Below are 27,250 nucleotides of genomic sequence, written 5' to 3' on the forward strand. Positions count from 1 at the left end.
CTCAAAACACACACACACACACACACACCAAAAAAAAAAAAAAAAACAAAAAAACAAAAAAACAAAAAAAAAAACATAAAATTGTCCAGGAATAAAAAATAGTTCAGAAAAGAAATGTCTGTCTGTCTGTCTGTCTGTCTTCAGAGGTGGTTTAAAATATGTTCTCTGTGAGTTAAGACCATTCAGTAGTTTGGCGATGAGTGTTGAAAGGTAATTTAGGAAACCAGCCCACTCGTGGACAGACAGCAGGGACAGAACGACAGACAGATGCATGTAACTGCAGCTGGCATTTTCATGTACTTTGCACATGCCGTGGTGTGCTTTATGTGATTTCAACCTAGTGCAGAGCCCATGAGGTAAATGCTTTTGTTTTCACTTCTGTGGGTAATAAAACTACATCTTAGAAAGTTGGAATGATTTTCCTTAGCCACTTATTCAGGAATTGGTACAGGTAGTGCAGCTGCCTATAATCCAGGTGGCAGGGCTTCCGGATGTCTTCCCGCCCACCTTCCCCTGGGCTGCATTGATAAATTATGAAATGAACCCAAAAGAGCCGAGGTGGCTCTTGTCACTCAGCGGCCTCCTGCAAGCCTGGTTTTGTTTGAACCTCTGTCAGCTTGACTCATGAACAATTAATTACACCGCTCAGAGCATCAAGTAGAGAACCGGTGCTAACCAGAGAAGATGATCTGTGATCTTTTATCACAGAAGGGCAGAGCTATCAGAAGAAAGTGCCTATGTGAAGGTAGAATTTGTGGTAGCTACAGAGATGACAGCTGGGGATGGTTAAGGGGCAGAAGAGTTTGTTCTCAAAGTCCTAAGGAGGCAGCCTCAGCCTGGTGCCAGCAGCTTCTGGCTGGTCAGACATGGTTAGAAAGTGCATGCACTTCTGATGGTAAAAGTCACCAATGGTTTTAGGGCAGCTAGGAAAATTTCTGATGAACTGCTTTTTTTTTATAGGATGCCCATGAAATATTAAGTTAAACAAATCACAACAAATCTCATGTAACCAAACCCAAGGGAGAAATGATATCAGAAAAGCTAAAAATATCCCCAAATCAGATCAGACATACAAAATGCCAGGGCCTACAGAGAATTCTTTCTAGTTACATGCCAGAGTCCTGGACTCTCACAGTACCCACATTGTTTGGCTCTGAGTCTGCACTTACATATAATAATCATAGATGTGCCAGGTGGTGGTGGCGCACGCCTCTAGTCCCAGCACTCGGGAGGCAGAAGCAGGCAGATCTTTGTGAGTTCGAAGCCAGCCATGGCTACAGAGTGAGTTCAGGAAAGGCGCAAAGCTACACAGAGAAACCCTGTCTCAAAAAACAAAACAAAACAAAAATAATAATAATAATAATAATAATCATAGATGTTTATAACTTAGGTTCCAGATCCATTAAGAAAATACTGTTATTTTCAGTGACTTCCATTAACAAATCTAGGGGAATATATATAGAATTTCATAAAGAATTGTAAGCTTCTGCATGTTAAGCTTTGGTTAACCAGGAAACTCGGTTATCCATGGCTACTGGCCCCTAACCCTTGTCTTTGTGGGAAGGTTTGAGTATTGTGTGTTATACTCACACAATGCAGCCTGAATAACGGCAGAGATAACTACTGCCTGCTTGGTTGGTTGGTTGGTTTGGTTGGTTGGTTGGTTGGTTTGGTTGGTTGGTTGGTTGGTTTGGTTGGTTGGTTGGTTGGTTGGTTTGGTTGGTTGGTTGGTTGGTTTAGTTGGTTGGTTGGTTGGTTGGTTTGGTTGGTTGGTTGGTTTGGTTGGTTAGTTGGTTGGTTTGTTTAGTTGGTTCGTTAGTTGGTTGGTTGGTTTTGAGACAAGATCTTATATAGTCCAGACTGACCCGAACTTTCTGTTTAACCAAGTCTAGCCTTTAACTTCTGATCCTCCTGCCTCCACTTTCCTAAGTGCTAAGATTATAGGCATGTCCTACCATTCCCAAATTCATACCATCTGCTTTAGCCGAATAACTTTAAGTATTGCAACTAATATGTAAATTCTATATGAACTCAGATCTAGAAAATCAGAAGGGAGTTACCAATGCAGTATGTTGGTTTATAGCAGGTTTGGGCTAAGAGCCTGTATTGAATTGGTCACACAACCTGTAGTCCATTGATCGTGATGGTGTTTACTGTCCCTTCTGGACTTTTCCTTCTAATGCCTCATTTGTCATTCCAGGCCCTTCGATATCCTTACTTCCAGATTGGACACCCACTGGGCAGCATCACACAGGATTCAGGAAAACCTCAGAAAGATGTCCAAGACAAGACAGCCCCACCTCCTTACATCAAGCCGGCCCCTCCTGCCCAGCCCCCAACCAAGGCGCATACACTGATTTCTTCTCGACCAAACCAAGCCAGTCAGCCCCCTCAGCATTTCGTGTACCCCTACAAAGGTGAAGCCTCCAGGGCAGATCAGCTCAGCCATCTTCAGGAGGGCAAGCCAAGCCCAACGCTCTTCCCTTCCCTCCACAATAAGAACCTGCAGCCAGTAGGTGTCGAGTGTCTACAAGGAAACTAGTTTCTTTGCTCAGTTAATTCTCTTCTGGCTACAAATATTGTGTGAAATATTTTCCTTTTCAGTACATAAGGTCTTAGACGTTTATTTCCACAGTACCATGACATTATGAGAAGGCTCATGATATAAGGTCTGAATTCAGTTTCTGCCCTTTCCGTTAACAATCCCATTCTGTAGTAGTTCTTTTGCTGTTGCTCTGATAAAACACGTGACTACGGCAACTCAGAGAAGAAGGAGTTTATTTGGGCTTATGGTTCCAGAGGGTCAGAGCCCATGATGGCAGAACAAAGGCTTCGCAGCAGGAGCAGGAGGCTAAGGGTTCACAGCTTGAGCTGTAGACACCAAGCAAAGAGCACACTGGGAACGGTGCATGACTTTGAAACTGCCAAACCCACCCCAGTGACATATTCCCTCCAGCCAGGACACACCTCCCCACCCTACCCAAACAGCACCACCACCTGGAAACCAGGCACTCAAACATCTGAGCCCACGGGCATTCTCGTTCAAACCACCACTGGGGTCATGGTGGCAAGCTGGACTCTGTAACCAGAGTTCTGCTCTTCAGCAGCTTGGTACATAAGCAAGTTAGCTGGCTTCTCGGCTCCATGTTATCTCACCTGTTAAATAGAAACCATTATAATGTCTACTTAGTACTGTTTTAAAGACTGAATCAGTTAATACTTGTGAAGAATTTAGAACAGTACCTAGTATATCATATCTCCAAAATATGTATAGTGCTGGCATGTATTCTGTCAACTCGACACAAGCTAGAGTTGTTGGAGAAGAGGGAACCTCAGTTGAGAAAATGTCCCCATTGGATTGGCCTGTGGTGCATTTTTTTAATTCATGGTGGATGTGGGAGGGTCCAGCTCACTCGAGGTGGTCCCACGCCTGGGCAGCTGATCCTGGGGTGTGTAAGAACAACGTGAGCAAGACTTGGGCAAGAAAGTTGCCATGGCTTCTGCTTCAGTTTCTTGCCCTGCTTGGGCTCTTGGCCTGACTTCACTCAGGGGTGGACTGGAAAAGTAAGATGAAGTAAACTCTTTCCTCCATTAGTTGGTCTTGGTCACGATGTTTTCTCACAGCAATAGAAACCCTAACTAATACATCATAGAACTCAGAAAGCACTGGGCATTGTTGCTGTTCATCCCTACAGAGTCACGGTGTTTTCTCACAGCAATAGAAACCCTAACTGATACATCATAGAACTCAGTAAGTGCCAGGCATTGTTGCTGTTCATCCCTACAGAGTCAGTTTCTTCATCTGAGGAAGAAGATCTTAATTTATGTCCCCTCCCCCAGACCAGTTTGTTCTTGCCAACGGGAGCTCCTAATGCCTGTGATGGCGATGTTTTGAAAATCCTAAGGAGCTGCAGTCATCTTCTGTCTGTAGACTGTTTTTCATAGTATTATTATGAATTGATGTCAATGCTGAACTATTAATTGAGCACAAATCTTTCTCCAGCTGATTTTTGAATAGACAGTGTGTGTTGGATCAGTAGAAGGACAACCTGCCAAGGAGCTGGAGTTTATTTACTCCCTAATGCTCTTAAGTCACTCCCTAACACCTTTATGCAAAAGACATCCCTTCTCTGGACATCTGTTCACCAGCATCCCAACCAGTACCACGGGTGTGCCCCCAGGGCTGTGGGCTTCCACCTCTTAGCACTTTACCCCTTCTCAAGATCAAGAGGTGGCCTGTTTGGAAATTCTCTGTTGTACTAAATCTGTATGTAAAGATTATATCGGAGATAATTCCCAGGCCACTGAGAAGCCATTGTTTATATTGTTTGATGTGATACAGCAGGGTGATCAAGATTTGGCAATAATCGCTTGTCTACTATAGCAAAGGCCCAAGTTAGAATTTAGCCGTCTTCCTAATATGTCAGAAGAGTTGTGACTTCCTGTGGTGGTAAGTTTTGACTGTCGACCTGACACAATGTAGACTAAGTCTCAGTGAGGAATTGTCTCGATTAGGTTAGCCTGTGGACATGCCTAGGAGGGAGTTTTCTTTTTTTTTTTTTCCTTAAGATTTATTTTTATTATGTAAAATTTTGTGTGTGTGTGTGTGTGTGTGTGTGTGTGTGTGTGTGTGTGTGTGCACCAGAAGTGTTGAGTTCTCTGGTGAATTACAAACTGTCTGATGTGGGTGCTGAGAACTGAACTCCAGTCCTCTGCAGGAACAGTAAGTGCTTATAACCGCAGTGGCCTCTCTCTCCAGCCCAAGGGTTTTCTTACTTGGGTTAACTGAGGTAAGAAGACCCTCAGTGTGCACAGTACCATTTCAGGGGCTGGCACTGGACTTTATAAATGGAGACAGGAAGCTGAGCTCTGGCACCCATGTGCCCCTTTATTGCTGTCTACTCTTGGCTGTGGATGTTAACGGGACTGTTGTCTCAGGTTCCTGTCATCACCTCTTCCTTACCAGGACAGATGGGAACCTGGAATTGCTCCACTGAGGCACACCCATCAGGGTGCCCTGGCACAGCAGCAGAATAAATTAGGATACTTTCTTATATCTTCCTCTCTTACATTCTTGTTTCGTGTAACTTTGCGAACTTTTGTTTACAAAAAAAACCAAAAAACAAAAAAAACCTAGTTGGTGCGGGTTGAGTTGGAGACGGGAGGTATGGGTCTACACTTTGCACAGATGGCCTTTCAGACGAAGGAGACCTGTGGGGTGGCGAGGTCCTCCAGGTCCTTCTTACTGTAGTAATAAAGGAAATTCAGAACACACACACTCACACTCTCAAATACGTGCACAGGTTATTGATAGATGAACCCTGTTAAGGTTGCTTTGTCTTTTCCTTCTCCTGTGTTTGTAGACACAGAAAATCCTCGCTGGCCTGGAACACAAAAATGGTGAAATCAAGCCAAAGAGCCGGAGAAGATGGGGTCTTATCTCCAGGTCAGCGAAGGGTTCTGATGATTGGGCCGACTTGGACGACTTAGATTTCAGTCCCACTCTCTCCAGGATCGATGTGAAAAACAAGAAGAGGCAGAGTGACGACCCCCTCTGCAGGCAAGTGTGCTGCTTGTCCCTGGGAGCAAGCTGGCGCGGGTCACAGGTGTCTCTCCGATGATGCGCCACCAGTATCTCTCCTGACTTAAGCCACGTTCTCTTGATTCAGGTTCGAAAGTGTTTTGGACCTGAAGCCATCGGAGCCAGTGGGTACAGGAACTAGCGTCTCGACCCAGGCTTCCTCCCAGAGGAGAGACACGCCGACCCAGCGGTCTGCAGCCAAGCAGATCTACTTGAAGCACTCTCGATACTTGCCTGGTAACAGAGAGAGCGCACGTGCCTGGCCTCCGCTCATCAATAGCCAGTCTTCGTCCCCGGGGTCACAAGTGTTCATAGATTCTCTTTCAGAGGACGAGCACATCCCTACTTGTGCCCTACGTGACACACAGTACAGATCACATCGTGTGACTCCTCTAGCTAAAACCCTTAGAGCTGTCTATCCATTGCTCATGAAATGAAATCCAAATTTCTCACAAGCCCCGACCACGCCTCGTACGGCATGCTGTGTTGCCTCTGTGGTTAGAATGCTCAGCACCCACGGGCCTCTGAGTTGGTGAGGACGTCATAGAATATTTGGGCCTTGCATTTTTTATCTTACATAGGCATCCTGAGATGAGAGACTTAGTGTAGAAACCGTGAGCTGAGCTTCTGAACTCGATGACTTGACAACTAGACAGCATACCTAGTTGGATCCTGTCTTTTTCTCTCTGTGTGTGTGCTCTCAGGAACCCAGGGTAGGAGTTTAGTTACACCTTCTGGGCAGGTTTGGTAAGTGCCCAAGCCCCTCTCCAGATTTCACATCCCAGCCTTACACTGTCATTCAATCACCCACTCACAGGTTAACTCAACCTGACTGTGTGTGGCAAGCACCCACTATGTGCTAAGCACTGAGAATATTATAATGAAGCAGGACCCTCCACCCCCACCTTCCACAAGTGTACAGCTCCAGGTAGCTCCTTCACACTGCAGCCTCATGGTGCCATCATGGAACTACCCTGCAGATAAGGATGAGTGGCTCTCAGGGACTCGCAGTGAGACTTTGGCATGTAGTTGTCACAGATGGTGATACAGTGGTCAGGAAAGATTTCTCTGAGCAAATGGCTCGGCACCAAAAAATGAGAAAGACCCAAGTGTGCAGAAACCAAGAGAAGAACACAGCAGGCCGTGGAAAGGGCAAGGGCAAAGCCCTAGAGGCAGGAAAGGCTTAGCCTGTGAGAGGAACAGCACAGAGACCAGGGTGTGCAGAGCAGAGAGCCCGAGGGATGGAGTGTGTAGCATGAGGTATCTTTGAAAACCCTGAAAAAAAAATTCTGGATTTCATTTTTTTGTTGTTGATTTTTTGGCTTGGTTTTTTATTGTTGCTGTTTTAGGGACAGGGCCTCACTACGTAGCCTTAGCTATACGGGAACTCACTATGTAGACCAGGCTGCCCTTGAATTTACAGGGATCCTCCTGCTTCTGCTTCCTGAGTGTTGGGATTAAAGGCGTGTGCCACCACAGCATGCTGAATTTCATTTTTTGAGATAAGGGAAATCCTTGAAAGTTCTTAATTGGAGGCCAGGAGTCTCCAGTTAGGGGCCAGCAAGCCGGGTAAGAGGAGGGGAAACCAGTCTGGGAGTCCAGTGAGAAGTAAAGCCTCCAGATGCATTAGTCTTCACTTGTGGTCGGGAGTGTGGTGAATCCGGACAGGCTATCAGGTTTTGACATTGCGCTGATGGTTCCCTGGGTGACAAGTGCAGGTTCCAGGCACAAGGGAACTGCAGAATTGTTCCATCGCAGCTGGGGTGGAAGGGGATGATAGAAGAGTGTGTGAGCTTCAGATCGGAAGAACAGCTGCAGAGCCTGGCTTTGGCAGGAGCATGGAGCATGTAGAGGTTTGTCTTAAGGTCAGCTGCAAGGCTGCTGTGTTGTGTCCTGGGTGGCCCTGCATGGGAAGAGGCAGAATCCATGAGGCTTGTTGGTACAGTGCAGTCAGCAGCAGCTAACATCAAGGATCGTGCAGGCCACGTGAGAAAATGGAATCTCCGAGAATAGACACAAAAAGAAACCAAAGGCTACAGAGCGTGGGGTAGGGACATTGTGTTAGGGAGTGTGGGGTGGGGGTGGGGAGTGGAGAGAACCTCAGTGAGTGACTGGAAAGGAGTTATCTGGGAAGAGGGCAAATTCAAGTGTTAGGAGTCCTGAAGGAGTCCTTCTGAGGGAGAGCACCGGAAAGCCAAGATATGGATAGCTCTGTTAGTGGAAGAATAAGGAAACCTCTTAGACTGCCCACAAATGAAACAATGCATTCCACTCAAAGATGTCCTCTTCCCTCTGCATCTGTTGGATGACATCATCAGTTTCCGGGGACGTTTTCTACCACAGAAATTTTGTGTGTTCTGTATTTTATTTTTGAAATTTGGCATAAGATTTATTTTACATTTCAAATGATCTTGGCTGTGTCTGATTAAATCATCTAACATAATGTCACAGGCTACACATAAATAATAAGAAATGTGCTAGGGTGACTGTAAGTATCTAAGTCATTGTTCTATTGCTGTGAAGAGACACCATGACCACAGCAACTCTTTTTTTAAAAAAAAAAAATAATTTATTTAACTTTATTTTATGTGCATTGGTGTGAAGGTATCAGATCTTCTGGAACTGGAGTTATAGACAGTTGTGAGCTGCCATGTGGGTGCTGGAAATTGAAGCTGGGGCCTCTGGAAGAGCAGCCAGTGCTCCTAACCCCTGAGCCATCTCTCCAGCCACAGCCACAGCAATTCTTGTAAAAGAAAACATTGAATTGGGGCTGGCTTACAGTTTCAGAGGTTTAGTCCATCATCAATATGACATGCAGGCAGACATGGAGCTGGAGAAGGAAGGAGCTGAGAATTCTTCATCCAGACCGCAGGCAGCAGGAAGAGAGCGGCACTGGGCCTGGCTTGAGCTTTTGAAACCCTCAAGTCCACCCCCAGTGACATATTTCCTTCAGCAAGGTCGCACCTCCTAATCCCTCTCAAGTAGCAGTACTCCCTAATGACCAAGCATTCAAATCTGTGAGCCCATGGGGGCTGTTCCTCTTCAAAAAACCACCACAGCAAGGGTGCAGTGAAACCACCAGACTGGACCACTCCATAAGTAGAAGGAGCTGTTTATTTGGGGAAATTCAAAACTGCCATGGCTATTTCTTGGAGATCAGAGAGAAGAGCAAAAGGTGGGAAAGACTTGCCAGTTTTAAAAGGAGCAGGTAGCTGCGGGGTGGGAGAGGTGTGTAAGCCAGAACAACCAAGGAGCTAGTCTGGAGACTTTGATAGGTGTTACAGGTGTGTGTTAATAGGGAACTAGACGCCCCATTGCTGGGGGTGGTCTACTGTTGTGGGATAAGGAAGTAGTGGCTCTTCCTGACAAACAGAAACCCACTTCTCATGTTTCTAAGGAATGCTGATTTGGGGCTTTTGTTTATCTGCCTGCAATCCTTCTGTTTGCCTAGTCAGAGTCCATCCAACCTGAGCTGAACCCAGACTGATTTATTTACCACATTGTCAGTGGCACTGGTGGGGGATGGGGATGCTTTGGTGACACATTAAAGTATCCACTGTGTCATGGAGTTACCACTATTTGTTTGTTTTTATGGCAAGAATAGCAAAAATCTAATTTAGAAAAGGTTTCATATATAGTACAGTTTTGTTCCCTGTGGTCCTTAGGCAATAGACTTTTAAAGTCATGCCATCAAACAGATTCTGCTCAGTTCTCAGGCATCATTTTCCCAGTTCCCATTTTGTCCCTACTCCCCTGGGAACAACTGTAGGCTTGGTCTTTTTTTTTGCAGAGGGTGGGGGTGTTTTTTTTTTTTTAATTATCTGTATATTTGTTTTATAATCTCCGTGTATTTGATTTTTTTAATATTCCACATATAATAAGTGAGATCATGCAATCTTTTTCTTTGTGTGTCAGCTTGTTTCCCGTGCTCTAAAGTCCATATTTTGTGGCAAATGGCAAGATAGCATCCTTTTTAGGGCTGACTAATATTCTATTACGAGATTACCACTGCTTCTGTCTGTCTGTCTGTCTGGTTTATCTTGCATTTTAAGCTCACTTTATTCTCTACTAGGAATAAATATAAGAAATGGCGTGCTCCCAAATCCAGGCAAGGACTTCCCTCCATCAAATCCATGGTCCAGTTCTGGTTTGTCTGGAAAATCTTCAGGAACAGTATCAGTAGTGAGCAAAATAACTTCAGGCAAGTAACGGTTATTACCTTCTGAGTTACTAGAGGCAGGTTCCCAGGATGCTTTGGGGCTTAGGGGAGGGCACGTAGAGAACTGTGGGATGAGGGCTTTCCGGTCTGAGTGACAGGCATCTCTTGGGCTTCCCTGCCTTTTGCTCACTCCCTTTCTTAACAGTAGCCCTTGGGGTTCAGCCAGCTCCCACAGTGTTCTGTCCCCCGGGGAGATGGGGAGTGGAGCAGTGCCCCCTCCCCCAGGGGGGAGCCAAAAGTAAGTGTACAGACCTAGCAGATCTGACCCTGATGCCCTGGTGTGCTTCGGGCACCTGGCTCCTAAAGTCAATGTTGGTTTGGTCTTCTCCAGCTAGACTCTCTGACTGGTGAATCTGCCCTGCCCACGGAATCAGAATCTCTTTTGATTGGAAGATGGACAGCTTATCAGGCACCCCCACCACCACCCCATGGACACACGTTTTAAAAAAATAAAGTCCTCCAAACTGATTTGCCAGGTTCCCAGTAGACAGTTTCCCCATGCCATTTCGCAGCCCTTGCTGAGGGCTGGTTCCTCTTCCACAGCTCCTAGGACGCACCTAACCCTCACTGCTCCTCACCTTCTTCCATTAGGGTTCACTTAGGAATACAGTGCCCAGGTACCCATCGTGCCACCTGAGAACACACTTGAGGCCGAGAGTCTAGCTGAGTCCACACACACACACACACACACACACACACACACACACACACACACCGCCCCGCCCCCACCCTACCCTACAACGTACCACACCACCTCACACCACACCACCCTTTCCTGCCCCAGGCCTGATTGGGTGTTAACTTTTCCTGTGCATTTAAAAAAAATATGTGTGAAATTCAGTGAGTTTTCCATATTTTAAAGTTTATATGAACACTTCCTTTTAAGGAATAATATGTGTAGCAAGTATAAGTATCTACCCTAAATTACAGAATATGCTGTGTGTGGCTGTATGGTGCCATGGCTCATTATTATACTGGATCACTATTTATTCCTTGTTTTCTCAACAAGCACATGGCTATTTGTAGCTTGTCCCTCAGAGGGGGCCAAGGTGGACACTTCTGTATCCATGTTGCTATGCACACAGGCACCAGGTCTTCTGCTGGAATCAGCATTTTAGGTTAGAGGGTGTGCCCATCTTGGGCTTTGTAGAGACTGCCAGATTGCTCCCCTGCTGGGTGTGGAGTTGTGCCTCATCCTTGGTGACACTTGGTACCCAAGACTACAGTGAGTCTTGGTCTGGTCTAAAATGGTGTCCTGTGTTTAAACTTGTATGTCTTTGAGAATGAGGTTTGTCGCTCATGTTTATTGATTATTTTGTATTGGGGGGTTGGAGACTTGTTTGAATTCTCTCATTTTTCTTCTTATCTCCTCATTAACCAGTACTGCACAGTGATTCCATCTGACCAACCTTATACATTCATTCCAGAACATTTGCCCACTCTGCCTTAAGCAGTTACTAAATGCCATTTTTGCTGTCGAGAGAGAACAATTGTACCATTAACACTTCCTCACAGGTGGAACTTTTATCCGTTTAGTGATCGGTAATATCTTTCTCCATTATCCCTGTGTGCCTTTAAGCCATAATGGTCGGTATTAGAAATACTCATTTGTCTGTCCATGTTAACTGGTTACCTGCTATTTCAAATTATACCGATAGCCTCCTAGAATACAAAGGAGGCAGTATGCAGTCCACCCCTACCACACCTTCAAATGGGGATGATATAAACAAGCCGATGGCACACACCTGTAATCCCAGCGCTCGGGAGGCTAAGGCAGGCAGACTGCCCATTTGGGGCCAGCCTGGGCTCTGTAGTGAGACTCGGCCTCAGAAAAGAAAGAAAGGGAGAAGGAATGAGGTAGAGAGACATGGCAGGTAGACATAAACAATGAATTTTTAGGACATTTTCATTGGGGGCCTGTGAGATGGCTCAGCAGCTAATGGTTGTTGCTGTGCAAGCCTGGAGACTTGAGTTAATTCCTAGAACCCATGTGAAGGTGGAAAGAAAGAAATGTCCTCTGACCTCCATGTGCTTGCCATGGCATTCACCCTCCCACACACATCGTACAAACACCATAGTAATAAACTTAAATATATATGTATATATATATATATGTATATATATATATATATATATATATATATATATATATATATATATTTGGTTTTGTTTTGTTTTGTTTTGTTTTAGAAGTTTCTCTGTGTAATAGCCTGTCCTGGAACTCAGTTTGTAGACCAGGCTGGCCTCAAACTCACAGAGATCCACCTACCTCTGCCTCCCAAGTGCTGGGATTAAAGGTGTGCAGGACCACACCCAGCTTAAAAATATTTTTATTAGTGGTTAGTTTTTCTAATTATCAACAGGATATTTAGTTTATATTTCTAACATCTAGATAGATGAGATTACCTTTGTGTATGATCAGTTAAGTGAATTATGTTCAGCTGTTCTTCAGAATTTGTATATGCTAACATGATAGGATAGTCCATAGGATGGAGTAGAAAAAGAAAATTCTAGAACAGGTAAACCAATTCTTGGGGAAAAAAAAAACCCACAGAAACTATCAAATATGTGCCTTGTTTAGTTTAACACTGCCCGCCTAGATGCTGCCTGTGGGAAGGCGCTTCCTGTGCCCTGCTCCTTTCTCACTGTGGTGTGGTGGCATCCTTCTCAGAACTCTCCTCATCCTCCTTTTTCCCCAGAATGTAAAAACAAACTGTTGCGTACTCTTGGTCTCATGGAGTGTGTCTTGGTAGTAATGAGTTTTTCTTCCCACGCCTCAGTTGGCTCAGGCTCTACGAGTTCCAGCGGACTGACTGGAGGTTACATCCCTTCCTTCCTGAAGAAAGAAATCGGTTCTGTTATGCAGAGGGTACACCTGGCGCCTCTCACCGACCCCTCCCCTGGTGAGTTGCATTTCAAATCATCTGTAAGGTAATCCAGTAGTTACCAAACAGCTGCTTTGTGGCAGGAACGGTATAGACAGAACAAGTCGGGCAGCACTCCTTGCCCAGGGTGAACTTGTACTCTATAGAGGATATGTGAATTAAATAAATGTAAATATATATTCACATTTGCTTTTATATGACATAAATGCATGTATATAAGTTACATATACTAAAGTCTGATGTGGATAAATGGTAAGAAAAAAAACCAAAGCAGGCAAGACATGGGGATAAAGATGGGGAGGAGGTTAGTGAGTGAGCTCTCCAGCTCTGTGCATGGCGTGGGATTCTTGCGTACACAGGCTTTGGAACGTATCAGGCCTAGCAAATCCAGGGAGCAGTGAAGAAGCCAAAATGCATGGGGCTAAGAAAGAGACATGGGGAGTAGCTAGAGGAAGTCAGGGGTGAGGAGAGCCTGGAGAGTGAGTCCCTGGAGCAGGCACTGGAGTATATTGTCATTGGCTGATCTTGGGATTCTGCTGGAGGGTTTTGTGTGGACCGCCATCTGCACATGTGCCCTCTAGCTGATTGCTGTCATTAGACTAAATGGGAGCCAAGTTAGAAGCAGGAGCCATAGCCTGGGCCAGGGTTGTCAACCGTTGATAACATCCACCACATTCTGGGTCTACATGGGATGGAGGGCAAATAGGATTTGCTGACAGATTGCAGATGAGAGAAAAAGAGCGGCCTAGGATTTTGACTAGACAAGTCTTCCTGTGGGTTCCTTCCTGCCTGCAGGAGGGTGGCAGAGGAGGCAAGTGTTCCTCCTGGATGTTGCAGACATTTCTCCCTGTGCTGCGCTTTCCTGCCCTTGGCTTGGCTCCCACTGGGTCAGCTCAGCATTTCTCTTCCATTGCAGGCTATTCTTCCCTGAAGGCCATGAGACCTCACCCGGGGAGGCCTTTCTTTCACACCCAGCCTAGGAGCACTCCTGGGTTGATTCCACGACCTCCAGCCGCCCAGCCTGTGCACGGCAGGATAGACTGGTCTTCCAAGTACCCAGCCCGTCGGTGACTGTGTCAGCCATGAGGCCAGCCTCCCTCCGCTGACTTCGTTGCACCTGCAGAAACCACATGATGGTGTAAAACACCCAAGCTTACAGCTGTTCGGAACTAACACATTTCAATATTTCTTTTAAAAGTTTTTTTTTGATATTGATTTGAATGCAATACCCTCTTTTTGTATAAAATTATTTTATTCTAAAACTGGGTCTCATTATTTTCTTAAACAACAGCATTTTGTATATATGGATTATGTTTTAGCATTTTATACAGTCAACTTTGTAATGAACTTTTTAAAGATTAAGTAATTTTTGTTTGTTGTTCCACATAATATTTTATACAGATTTTGAAATATATAGTAATATTGATGCAGTATTGTGACAGGGTACAGTTTAATGCTGTGCCGTAAGGGATTATGTACTCAATATATTCGGATATCGTGAAGAGGCTGCATTTAAATGTGGCTCATTTGGTACTTTAGGCTTTCTTGGACTGATCTGAGGAAAGCGTCCCATCCACTGCTTTTCTTAACAGCTTTTATCGGTTGTTCTGGGGGCAGAAGTTGTTTTGTTGTTGTTGTTGTTGTTGTTTTGAAACAGGGTCTTATGTAGCCCAGGCTGGCCTACCACTCACCAAGTAGCTGAGGATAGCATTGAACTTCTGATCTTCCTGCCTCTGGCTTCCTGAGTGCTGCCATGCTTGGTTTTAACCCAGGGCTATTATTACATGCCTAACAGCCCTCATCTACCATCCTTTACTGTTCTGTTAGAAACCGTCACTTTATCTGAACTTGTTTCACTTTATTTTTGCCCCCAGAACAAAGAATTTTTTGAAATTTTATAACGCTCATAAATACAGTTGCAAACAATATCCAGATAAAAAACAAGCATAATCATACTAAACTATCACATTTCTACCTTTTCTTTTCTTTTTTTTCTTTTTCTTTTTTTGACTGACAGGGTTGCTCTTTACTGGTTAAAATCCCCACTGGCCTCCAGCTTCAAGTAGTGCACTCCCGGCGGTGAGGATGAGGGAGGGGTTGAGCAGGGACAGCCAGCTCCCTGCTGGGCAGACACTGAGGGAGATGGCAGGACCTGTAGTCACCAGGCATTGTTCAGGTGAGCTTTTCTTGTTCTGGAGGGCCTATCAGCCAGGAGCACCTACCTACCTACCTACCCACAGCAATGCCAGCAAGCCTTCCTCTGGCCTTCACCATCCCCAGCTCACCTGCAGCAGATTAAAGATGCAGAAAACAGTACTTAGCTCCAAACCAGCCAAGCCACGGAGGCAGGTGGGAAGGTTGCAGGCCTTTGCAGGTGTCCACACCTACCTCCCCAGAGCCAGAGAGGAGGCTCCCTCCCACCCCTGTGGTCCATGCTTTTTTCCATTGTTAAAAACTCTGGGCTGAGAGATGGATGACTCAACTGCTCCTGTTCCAAGGGATCCGATGCCCTCTTCTGGCCTCTCTAGGCACCTTCATGCACGTAGATACCCAGCCACTGACATAAACACATGTAAAATCTTTATAAAATCCAATTGTTAAAATCCCTTAAAAGGGAAGCCTTTTTATGTCAAAGGTACCTTTTTATTATAATTTTTCATTGTTTTATTGTAAAAAATTTCCTAACGTATGTTAATACAATCAATTAAACTTATATCCCTGCCAAGATGAATGACCAAAAGAGCCTAGTGTTTTTCTATACAGCCCTGGCTGTTCTGGAACTCACTCTGTAGACCAGGCTGGCCTTGAACTCACAGAAATCTGCCTGCCTCTGCCTCCTGAGTGCTGGGATTGAAGGCATGCACCAACATGCTCTTTTATTTTTTAACTGAGAAGGAATGTTAAATTCAGCTCAGCTCTCCACACCTGACCAGGGGCAGCTCATTATCCAAGCCAACTTCTCAGGACAACTTTAAGAGTGGGAAAGACTTAGGGGAGAATTTCAACTTACCTGAGAAGTCACAGTTGCCACAATGTTATGTCTAGACTGTGCCACATCCCCACCCCCACCTCGTGTGGTCTCTTTCAAGGGTGAGACCTCTGTTGGACAGGCTGTTCCATTGAGAGGAATGTTTACAGCAGTTTTGCAGATGACAAAGCTAGTTTGGAGCCAGAATGATGCAGAGGATCCCCTTCTTTCCACCTCTGTATTGCACATCTGCCTCCACTCGTGATTCCCTTCCATAAGGCAGGGTCACCACCAGTGAGTGCAATAGCAAACCTCAACGGGATATTAACTCATGTTCTCCCAGGGCCCAAATGATTCTTTTGGTTACCGTTTCCAAAATACAGCAAAGCAAACCATACGAAATGATCATTCTTTGTGGGTTGAAAGGGTAAGGTAAATGCAGACATTCCCATAGAGTCCAACCTAATAAAATGGTTAACGATTGCTTTGATGTATAAATAATGACTTCCAAAGGGCTGTCTCTCTGTCCTAAAATCAGAAAATAATTGATGCTTTGGAGAATCTGACTCAAAACTACACTTGACCAAGCACTTTGATTCTGAGGGGCGTGTAGAAAGCACACAATGGACATGGGTTTGATAGGGCGTGTTTCCCTGTCAACAAGCTAGCAACAAGACTTGAGAAAATGTATATGCAAGCACAACTTGAGACCATTTGTTTATGTATTATATTCTAAACCAACAAAATATGTGTTCAGAGCTGAGTCCTCTACTGTGAGGTTAATATTTATTTTCTCTTTTCTGTATTATGTATAAAAAGTAAATTAATCTCAGATCCTGTTCAGCTAGCTGGAAAGTTGGCTTTAAATTATAGATAGCACTTAGATATACAAATAAATCATTAGCACCACATTCTCCGTAATCTAGCGAGTGTTAACTAAGGCCATTCTATTCCTTTTGATTGACAAAAAACCTGGTTGTAGGATGTTATAAACTTGCTTTCCTAATGCCTTGTGGGCCCTCCCTTCACTTTCCTTCCCTTACTATCAAACAGCTCCGCTTGAGAAGTTAAACATACTTGTTGACATGAAAGAAGCGCTAGGAGCTGAGAAAACTAGGTGACTGAAAACCCAAGTTCTAAAGACCTCGCAAAAACCTCAGAAGTACTTTGCCCTCGTCAAAATGGGTAAAGGAGAAACTGTATACAAGCTGTGTACTGTGGAGGGAAGTAGACCTTTTTAAACAGTGATAGTCAAACCTGCCTGTTGCATACATTTTTAGCTACTGTAGAATTATGAAGTGGAAAGCAAAATACTGACAGGTGTGGTGAGTTAGACTGCACCTAGCCATGACTACATCTGATTTACAATCACAAAGCTTTTGGGGGGGCTGGAGAGTGGTTCAGAGGTTAAGAGCGCTGGCTGCTCTTCCAGAAGACCCAGGTTCGATTCCCAGCACAAACAAGGTATGGGACCCTCTTTTGGCCTGAGGGCATCAGGTCAGGCATGCACATGGTGCACAGATAGGAATGCAGGCAAAGAACCTCTAGAGATAAAATTTAAATTATATTGCATTAAATTAAATAATTTTTAAATAAAGGGGATTTATTATTTAAAGAAAACAAAACAAAACCAAACAAAGACAAAACCAAAACCAAAAACAGCTTTCTGGCGAGCCAGGAAATGGTACAGAGTGGCTTATTTTGGGCCTGTTTTGGCGGCAGGGTTTGCCTCACAGACACGAGGGAAACCGCATTCTCGTAAAAGCTGTTGTTAATAATATTTTCTTTACAATAATCCCATCAGTTACCAAGTGTAGAAAACTGATCCTAAAACAATGTTTCAGACATAGGGCTTGCCTAAGGATCACCTACTTCTAAAAAAGTGTGACACTGTCATGTTCTGGAAATATCGAGACCTGAATATACAAAGGCAAAGTGTGTCAAAGAAAGAAAGACTTTCACTTTCAATGCCCGTGTAAGTACTGCTGGAGTCCGTGGCACCATATTTTCCTATGAAGTCACATTTCCATAACATCAAGCCATTGCTTTGTGCCATTGGGGTGTGTGTGTGTGTGTGTGTGTGTGTGTGTGTGTGTGTGTGTGTGATACAAACACTCTCAACTTACTGTGTGACCAGAAGCAATATGTTTATAAGAAAACATTTGACGTACTCATTGTTTTATGTTTTAAGCATACTGTCGCGATGGGTTTAATATATGTGCATAGGTGTTTTTTAGAATTGTTTTTACAATTTCCAACCAAATGTACTGTATGTTCGTATAATTTATTATGATAACCTGCTCATGTAAATTATAAAAACAAAATAGGGGCACATGTCATCTTATTTGCTATTGGTTTTTCCTTAAACACTGATAATGTGACTTGAACACCACCCGGATGAAGCCTCTGATCTCCCATATTCTCAGTACGGAATGCAGGTTAGTTCTACCGATTTGGTTATAAAGTGATCTTCCCTTACCTAGAAGGCAAAGAACAGGAAAAAGAGACCCTTCTGAAACAAAATGTTACTTTTTGAATGATTTATCCGAAGATGTTTGATGGTGTTGACATTATATATGGAAACTTCTGCTCCAAATAAAGTTACAATTTAAGAAAACTGATTTGAGTATTTTGATTCTTTTTCGTACCTCTCACTAGCTGGTAACTTTAGGACTGAGAAGAAACAGTTGTTACTCTTGTTGGTTTTGTTGTTGTTTGGTGGGTTGGTTTTTGGTTTTTCAAGACAGAATTTCTCTGTATAGCCCTGACTGTCCTGGATCTCTGTAGACCAGGCTGGCCTCAAACTCACAGAGATCCACTTTCCTCTGCCTCCTGAGTGCTGAGATTAAAAACCTGCACCATTTGAGATAGCATCTCACCATGGAGCTCAAACTGGCCTGACCTAATATTCCTGCCTCCACCTTCCTGAGTGCTGGGATCACAGTAAGGACCACTGTCCCTGACTCTCTGGCTAATTGCTCTCTCTCTCTCTCTCTCTCTCTCTCTCTCTCTCTCTCTCTCTCTCTCTCTCTCTCTCTCTCTCTCTCGGGGTGGGGTGGGGTGTTGAGATACAGTTTCTCTGTGTAACAGCCCTGGCTGTCCTGGAACTTGCTTTGTAGACCAGGCTGGCCTCAAACCTCTGCTGGGTTTAAATGCATGTGCTGCCACCACCCAGCTGGAGGCTGTCTTTTAAGCAGCTCAGCTTGTCTGAAAGTGTCTCTCAGGGGCCTTACTGCTTATAAGTGAGAGAGGGACTTAGTGTATCTGATTAGTTTTAGGGACTTCCTGAAACCTCCTAATTGTTTACTTCGTGAACTTAATGAGCTTCTTTGAAAATAGAATGTTTCACCTTCCCCTTTAATATACTATGTTGTAAGCAGCTAGAAGATGGAAGATTCTATCTCAGGGGAAATTACTACACAACAAAAGTATAATCAAAGACAAAAATGATTGATATGTTTCTTGACAGTCCAAGGGATGACACTCCCCAGACCCCAGGCTTAAGTCCATATGAGATGTTATTTACACCATTATTTCTCACTAACGATTTTTTTTTCTTCCTAAGGAAAATGCTACCCAAATATAGAACATTATAACCTCAGCTCAGTTCAACACTGTAGCACCTTCCTGCAGCCAAGAGAGACGGGTCTAATATTGTTTAATCTAAAAATTAAATGCTGGGTCCTTTCCTTCTCTCCCTGCCTTTCCAGGAGCCATCCGGAAGGTGTTATGAATTTGCATGAGTGGGGGAACATGCTGGGCAGGTTGGGGAGGGGGGCAGTGAAGTGTGCAAAGTCATTCACACCCAGGCACTGCATCCACGTGGAGACAAAGAGAAAGACAGTAGAGATAAAGACAAAGTAGAAAGAGTAGGGAGAGAAAGCAGAGGTGTGCACACCTCATGGGAATGGAGAGAGAGAGAGAGAGAGAGAGAGAGAGAGAGAGAGAGAGAGAGAGAGAGAGTGAGGAGGTTTCCCTTAAAATGGGGCTTTTACATCAGGATACAGAGTGGCCCCAAGGGGTGGGATTTCAAGGGGTGGGTCAGGATACTAACATTCCTCTGTTTTGATTATTATAAAAAGAGGTGAGTTATGGGAGCAAGTGGGGGAACAAGGGCTCTGAATTCCCGAGACTGCTTCAAGCCGACAGAGGGCGATGTGGGGAGCGGGGAGATCTCAGGTGCATCTGTTCCTTGAGGGAGCTGAGGAGGCAGGTTGCAGCAGTCAGTGGTGTTCCAGCTTGGGGGAACGGCAGGCCATGCCATATCAGGAGTATAGAAGCCATGGCATCTGCTGTTTCTCTGGAGGTCAGGCGGGAACAATGAATCTGCAAAATATGCTCGAAAAATAGGTGGGATCAGAAATGGGCTCTGGAGATTGTTAGTTTTCATCAGACCAGATTTCTTGGTGCAGTAGCAGAACTTTTCCCAGGAGCCTGTAGGTATCTGTAAGACAGCTGGAATGGATTTACATCATGGCAAAAGGGTTAAAAATCTTAAGAACCATTTGTTAAAACTTTGAACCTCTGGAGTTATACAGCATCTTGCCAAGTCCAAGCAGTGTGGGACAGTTCCACAGAGCCTGGACCGTGAAGTGAAACAGCAAGCTACCCCAGGACGTGGCCAGCACCCTAGTTTTCTCAGGTCCCCCAAAGATGATCGACACCACCCATACCAGCAGGAAGCAGTCTAGAGAACATGGGACCCTCATCCCTGCCTCACCTGCTCCCTTTCTAACTCCTCACCTTTTTATAATAAACAAAAGGGAGGCATGTTAGCATTCAGGCATCTGTACTGGCCTGCTCTCAGAGTCCTGACAGGATGTCCTCAGCTGCAGCCACTAAGAGCACCCCACTGTGCGCATTCACTTATAAAAGGGGGGCCTTGCCCACCTCCCATCTCCTTTCTCTTTCTCATCCCCAGGAACTGGTTCCCTGCCTACTTGTCTACCTCCTTCTCTGCCCCTTCTCTCATCCCTTCCCCTCAATAAACCTCCTATGTGGTCCCTGTTGTATGGTGTGACTCCTTCCCGCCGTTTTTAAAATACAACAGAGGAGACCTCACACTATGATTCTAGTCATTCCAGTAGTTAACCCAGGGCCTGAAAACATCCTGAGTTCCAGTGGATTTGGACTTGGACATTTTAAAAATATCCCATTTTGGCTTCCCCTGATGCCTTCCCAAAACTCATAATGCCAACCACACACTCTAGCTTTTACTTCTCTGTTGTGGAAGATTCCTTTACACTGTGAAGATACGTCACTGTTACTGGTTTAATACAAAAGACTAAACAGTCAATAGCTAGACAGGATTTTTGAGGCAGAGAGAACACTGGGAAGAAGGCAGAATCACTAGCCAGATGCAGAACAAGCAGGATGAGCACTACAGAGATGAAGTAATAAAGCCATGAGGCAGAAAGTAAATTAATAGAAATGGGTTAGTTTAAGTTATAAGTTAGAAACAAGCCTAAGCTATTGGCCAAGCTTTCATAATTAATAAGTCTCCATGGGGAACTGGCTGGTGGGACAGAGAAAGACTCTCTACACTTCTCCCTCAAATCTGTTTCCAGACACCCATTCTTCCCTACACTTGAGTCATACAAAACCATTGATGCACTTTTGGGGTCTTTTAGATAGGCCCACTGGAGGGATACCCCAACTGCCATACCCAATGAAGGGAACTCAAGTCAGCACAAGACACCCCAAGGCCGAATTCTCAACACAAAGAAGGACAAAAGGCAAGGAATAAGAGACAATGATAAGAGGTAGAGAATGAGGAAGGAGACAGGAACAAGGGAGACAGGGAGGGGGTATTTGGGGTCCTGGGGTCCTGGGAGACAAAGGACTGCCTCTGGATAGAGACAGACAGGGTCCATAGGCAAACTGCAGTTTATAAATATATAAGGAGAGCCCCCCCCCCCCATGTTAGGATGAGGTGCTTGATTTTCATTGGGTATGTTAATTAGATGAGCCAAAGGGGCACTTTTGATTGCTGGACTTTAACATTTTGATAGCTGGACCTTGGTAGTCAGCCTAGGGAGGAGGAAGTGGCCAAATAAGGGAATAGACCTTGGTGGCCAACTTTAGGAACATAATCTAACAGTTTGGCAAGGCAGAGGGAATGGGGGAAGGGCAAGCTCTGCCAGATCCATGTTTGCCGTGCTTGAACCAGCTAGAGCCCCTTCGCCCACCCGATGCTTCCGATCATTTGGAAGAAGCAAGGTCAGTCAGCATCCCAATTGCTAGTGGCAGTTACCTGTGTAGAGGGGATGATGAGAACAGGAGACAGAAATTAGCTAGGCGGCTTAGGGTAAAAGATTCCAAAGAAAAGTAACCAGTTTATTTCTTGGCTAAGAGCCAGAAACAAAGGACTGGCAAGAAGGCAGAGGACCCAGGTTCAGTCCTCAGCACCTATATGGTGGCTTACATCTATCAGGAACTCCAGTTTCAGGAGACCCAACACCCTCCTCTAAACTCCTTGGGTATCAGGTCCACATGTGGTGCACATGCACACACGTAGGAAAGATGCTCTTAAATATAAAAGTAAATAATAAATAATGTAATAAAAAAAAAATAAAAGCCAGAAACGACAGTGGGGCCTCTTGACAGCCAAGTCCTGGCCAGAGGCCAGAGATGTCAGACACATTAATGAGGGCGCAGATCCCTGATCTGGCTCCTGAATGATTGTTAGTTGGGGTTACTTCTTGACGGGGGTGGATATTAGTGTGTAGCAATAAATGTGTATTAAGAAAAAAACTCCTTCCGGTCAAGAGAATAGAATTTCTAGTGTGGGTGGAGACCTAACATTCTACTTGGGCTAGGTCAATCACCCAGGCAAAGGACCGCCCTAGGTAGGCGGGTTTACTGTAAGCCAAGCTAAAAAAGCAGACTAATTAGCCTAACAATGAGATACTGTCTTTCCCTTCTCAGAACGTCTTCCTGCAGGGCCACAGCCCCACAGCTCTCCAATTCTATCTGCTTTTCTAAATTATACAGAAAAGTATGAGCTCTCCTTTTCTTCTCCTTTCTTCTTTCCTCCCTCCCTCCTTCCTTCCTTCTTTTCTCTTTTTTTAAAATCTCTTTTCTAATCTAAGCATGCTTTCCATGATACCTTGGGCTTCCCCAGCATTTGGATTTTCTTACTCTTTCTCTAAATCTAACCGAGTCCCACCGCGAGGCTGCTTGTCCAGGCTAGATTAAATGACTTTCTTCACCACCTCCTTCTCCACTCTCCTCCAGCCAGCAGTCTAGAGTTACAGCTTGCCTGTACTAGGGGTTTGTCTTTTCAAGTGTAATAACGCTGTCCTAATAACATTGTTTAAAAAAATAAATTTAAGCTGGGTGTGGTGGCTCTTGCCTTTAACCCCAGCAGATCTCTGAGAGTCCCAGAACAGCCAGGGCTACACAGCGAAACCTTGTCTCAATAAACAAACAAATAGATAGATTAAATAAATAAATTTAACTTAAAAAAATTAAAGAAACTGCTCTTTAATTTGACCCATGTTTCATACACAATGGATATACCTATAATTTATAATTTAATTATAATTTATTATAATTTAATCTTTAAAATTTAAAGAAAATTAACATTGAATTTCCTGGAATTAGACAAAAGAAAGGCAGACTGCCACATGCAGCGCCTCATTTGGATGTGTCTGGAGTCTTGGAAGCTTGACTACCCTACGTTCTCCTACAAATGGACCTTGAGAGCTTGTTTGGAGGTTCTAGCAGGGGAGCGCAGCTACTCGTATACCCTTGACCGAAGACCGGTCCTCCTCTATTCGGGGAAGGTCGTCCTCTTCGACCGAGCGCGCAGCTTCGGGAGGGACGCACATGGAGCGGTGAGGGAGGAAGGGGACACCCGCCTAGCCAGCCAGATCAGCCGAATCAACCCTGGCGATCAATGGGGTGACAGATGTCGCAGCCAGATCGCCCTCACATCCGAGGGAACCGTGCTGTGTAGCTGCTATATAAACCCAGGGAAATTTACACCTTCTCACTTACGTCGACTTTCGCGCACGTCTTCTCCATACCAGGACCTTGTCGCAGAACCTAAATCGTTTCTCACTTAAAGAAGGTGAATGTTACCTCCTTTTATGCTAAGTTTAAAGGAAAAAGGACTTAACTTTAGGTTATTTTCACGTTAACCAGAATGCTTTGTTGTAGCTGGGCGGTGTATGCTAAACACAGCCGTCCGGATTGGTGAAGCCTTCCGGGAGTCCCGCCCCCGGCGATGTCGGCACGCAGTGCGCCGGGTGACCTGGCTCTCTTCCCTGGTTGTCGTGTGGCTGGCCGCTGGCACCCCCGCCTCCTGCTCCTGGACTGGGCACCCGTGCACCGTGTGTCCCGGCTGTCCCGGGTGTCCCGGGTGGGCTGGGGTCGCAGCCCTCCCTCGGTGCGCGTCGGCAGCTCTGCTGAGGCGGGCTGGACGGCGGAAGGGAGACTTCTCCGGGCTCGCGAGCCTCACGTGGCCCGGCCCGGAGCATGGTCGTATGTGTGTGTCCTTGTCTTCATCCCTGGCCGAAGTGACACACGAATGTTCTAAAGTGCAGAATTTGTGGAATTCTGCACTGATAGGATAATGCCTTTTCAAAGAAAGGCCCCAGGCTCCTCGGATCCAGAATATGAAACAGACACTATGAAAGCCAAGGCTTAGGATGTTGCTCTTTCCTTCACTTTTTAAGACGATGACATCTTTTTATTGTGTGAGGAGAAACGCAGCAATAAAAGAAAACACTTCTGCTCTCAAATCCTGAACATTTTATTATGCCCAGAAAACTGCATAGAGGATAGGATCTATCATTTTGTTTTTGTTTGTTTGTTTGGGTTTTTTGGGGGGTTGTTGTTGTTGTTGTTTGTTTGTTTCTCCCAGAAAGTCAGAAAGCCATCACGATGTCCGCTATCCGAACGGAAAAGGTCGCATGGATTCCGTGAGGTGGGCATTAGCTGCCAGTACCCGGCCCACTGTATCTTCACATGGCCAGACAATGGGTCTTCCATCCACCTCACAGCAGGCCCCATTCAGCCAGAGGATCCTTCCTGTCGAGGACTTTTCTTTGTAAATAGCATGTAATTAACGGAATATTTACCCCCCCCCCCCTTATGTTACCCTTGGTTTCTGAGTCATGGCCGATGAGTATCTATTCGTTAATAAGGACAAAGGGAATTAACATGAATTTCGCCACTTTTATTCATTATACACCCTCTAGGTGAATTTTCTGTTCCTGGTGCCCAGCTGGTAACCTTGATTATTTGCCTGCATGTGCACATTTACTTTTAGTTTCTGGTGGAAATTTTCAGACACAAGCAAACAAAACATTGTGTAAATTCTATGTGTGCAGTCCTTACCCTGATTGACAGTAATCAGCTTATGCAGATCCTGTTCGGTGTGTCTCCTGCCTCCTCTTGATTTGTGGGAGTATTTTAATCCAGACATTGTTTCCCGTGGGAGTGCCACACTTAAGTATTTATTTCTGGCAGGTAAGGATTATCACACCCACCAAAATTAGCAGGCTGGTATCATCAAAGCAATGAGTTTTTAGTAGCATGTCACGGTGCCCTAAGCAAGGTCTGTAAGCTTTAAGTTGAGAATAACTTTAGATTTATAGAAAACTTGTGAAGCGCCCCCCCCCCCCCTTCTGAGAAATAAAGTGTTACTGGTGTGTGAGTAAATGGACGACAGACTTTATTGTGATTTCACTATGCTTTTCCACTGAGGTCCTCTTGTTATTCCAGGAGCCACTGTTGTTTTTAGTCCTGTTTCCTCAGTTTCTCCAGAGCTGAGATGGTTTCTCAGCCTTTCCCTTGTTTCAACCCCTTGACAATATTGAGACCATCAATGAGGATTCACGGAGAATAATATCTGTCTCCCCACCATGTCCTTGGCCTTGAGTCCAGGTTGTTATCTCACAGAATGTTCCATGTCCTGAATATGCCTGATTTCTACCTTGTGGTTGGGGGACTGTTTGTATTTTTTTTTTTTTTTTTTTTTTTTACAGATGATACTTTGCCCTTCTCAGTATCGCAACAAGAGGAACAGAAGGACATCCAAATGTCCTTCTTGGGAAACTAAGTGTAAGGATTAGGTAGTTGGTAAATTCTCTGTGCTTTCCCATTATAAAGATAAATGATACATTTTTCTCTTCACAATAATCAGGTAATCCATGGGCAATATCCAGACATTCCCTCAACCTTCCAGTATGCATTATGATCTTTATCAAAATAAGTTATTAGAACACTGTTGATTTTGTAATTTTATCTTTAATTAGCACTAATTTTTCATTAATTAGCTCTAATTCTTCTGCAAAACCGCTTTTATTGACTCCCTTCTTTTGGCACCGTCATTATTTGTGGTTAAGATCTTCTTGTTTGTTTGTTTGTTTTTTCTCAAGTTATTCCAAATCTGGCTGGGGATCTCATCAGATGACATGCCTCTTTCATCCTTGAGCGCTTCCTCACTCTGGGGTCATCACGGAACACTGAGTCTAGGTCTTTGCTAGCAGGAGTCCTGCTTCCTTTTCCTGGATTGTATAATTTGGAAACCAAGGTGTGGGCGCTAATGGGTTCTTTCTCTCTTCCTTCTCCAGAAAGCTTCACTTTGTATTTTCGGTCTCTCACCTGTAACAACATTTACCTTCTCGGGGAATATTCATATTCTCTCTCTCTCTCTCTCTCTCTCTCTCTCTCTCTCTCTCTCTCTCTCTCTCTCTCTCTCTCTAAGTTAGCTTGATAAAGAATTTCTGGAGTCAAAAGAGCAGTTCACAAGTTGCAGAATGATAAGTGTAACAGGCTACTGTGTATAGAGCTGATTAAAAAAAAAAAACAAAAAAACGTTATTTATGTGGAAGAGCAAAGGCTGAATACTTGAAAAACCATGTCCTAAAGCCCTACTGGCAAGAGGGAATGCGGATTTAAAATTACCAGGAAGTTGCTCTGTATTCAGGACTTCCATAACAGCTAGCTGAAAGTAGCCTTTCCCCACTCCCTGGAACAGCCTTCTCCCTCCCTCCCTGTCTGTCTGTCTGTCTGTCTGTCTGACTCATGACCTCCAACTAACCTCTTGGTGCCCCTTCCTTTCCTCCTGTGCCCCACTCCTCCCGTCTCTGTTTCCTTCATGCCCGCTGAGGTCGTTACCTACTTCCTGAAGAGAAGTCAACAAAAGGTCCGGTTTCAACCTCTGCTCAGCCTGCTCCCTCTGCGCCCATCTTTCTTGCTGATGACCAGCAGCCAGCCAGAAGCAGGGTCCAGGCCCAGCTTCAGCTTCCCTTGAGGGACAGCGGTTCTCCAGGATTATGACTCCCCTTTCATGGTGTTTCAGAAGCAGAAACACCAGCTTCTGTTTACAGGGCATGAGGCTCCTGTCTTCACCTGTGTTCAATGCCTGACCCCTCTAAGGCCCGATTGAATCCATATCTGTACCTCACCCAGGGTTTTACAGGTCAAGGGTTTGGCACAGGTGTTGAAGGAAGTACTGGGCTATTTTCCCAACCAGTGACAGCAAGCTTAGTATGTCAGTGGTCTGCAGAGAAAAACCATCAAGGGTGTTTGAGAAACTGGTGCCCAGCGGGATTGCAGTGACAGGCATGTTCTATCCTGTGCTG

General features: G+C 44.9%; 1 protein-coding gene across 1 annotated transcript in view; it reads left to right on the forward strand.

The window, feature by feature from the left end:
* Window positions 1–14,669, forward strand: part of Cilk1 (ciliogenesis associated kinase 1) — a 42,401-nt gene extending 27,732 nt beyond the window's left edge. Inside the window, exons 8-13 of the mRNA XM_059268265.1 lie at window positions 2,201–2,512; window positions 5,364–5,560; window positions 5,670–5,818; window positions 9,654–9,782; window positions 12,581–12,703; window positions 13,602–14,669. Of these exons, the coding sequence (XP_059124248.1) occupies window positions 2,201–2,512; window positions 5,364–5,560; window positions 5,670–5,818; window positions 9,654–9,782; window positions 12,581–12,703; window positions 13,602–13,756 (1,065 nt within the window). The 3' untranslated portion in view covers window positions 13,757–14,669. The remainder of the gene's footprint in view (window positions 1–2,200; window positions 2,513–5,363; window positions 5,561–5,669; window positions 5,819–9,653; window positions 9,783–12,580; window positions 12,704–13,601) is intronic.
* The last annotated feature ends 12,581 nt before the right edge of the window (window positions 14,670–27,250 follow it).

This window comes from Peromyscus eremicus, chromosome 7 (genome assembly GCF_949786415.1).
Source record: "Peromyscus eremicus chromosome 7, PerEre_H2_v1, whole genome shotgun sequence".
Taxonomy (NCBI): domain Eukaryota; kingdom Metazoa; phylum Chordata; class Mammalia; order Rodentia; family Cricetidae; genus Peromyscus; species Peromyscus eremicus.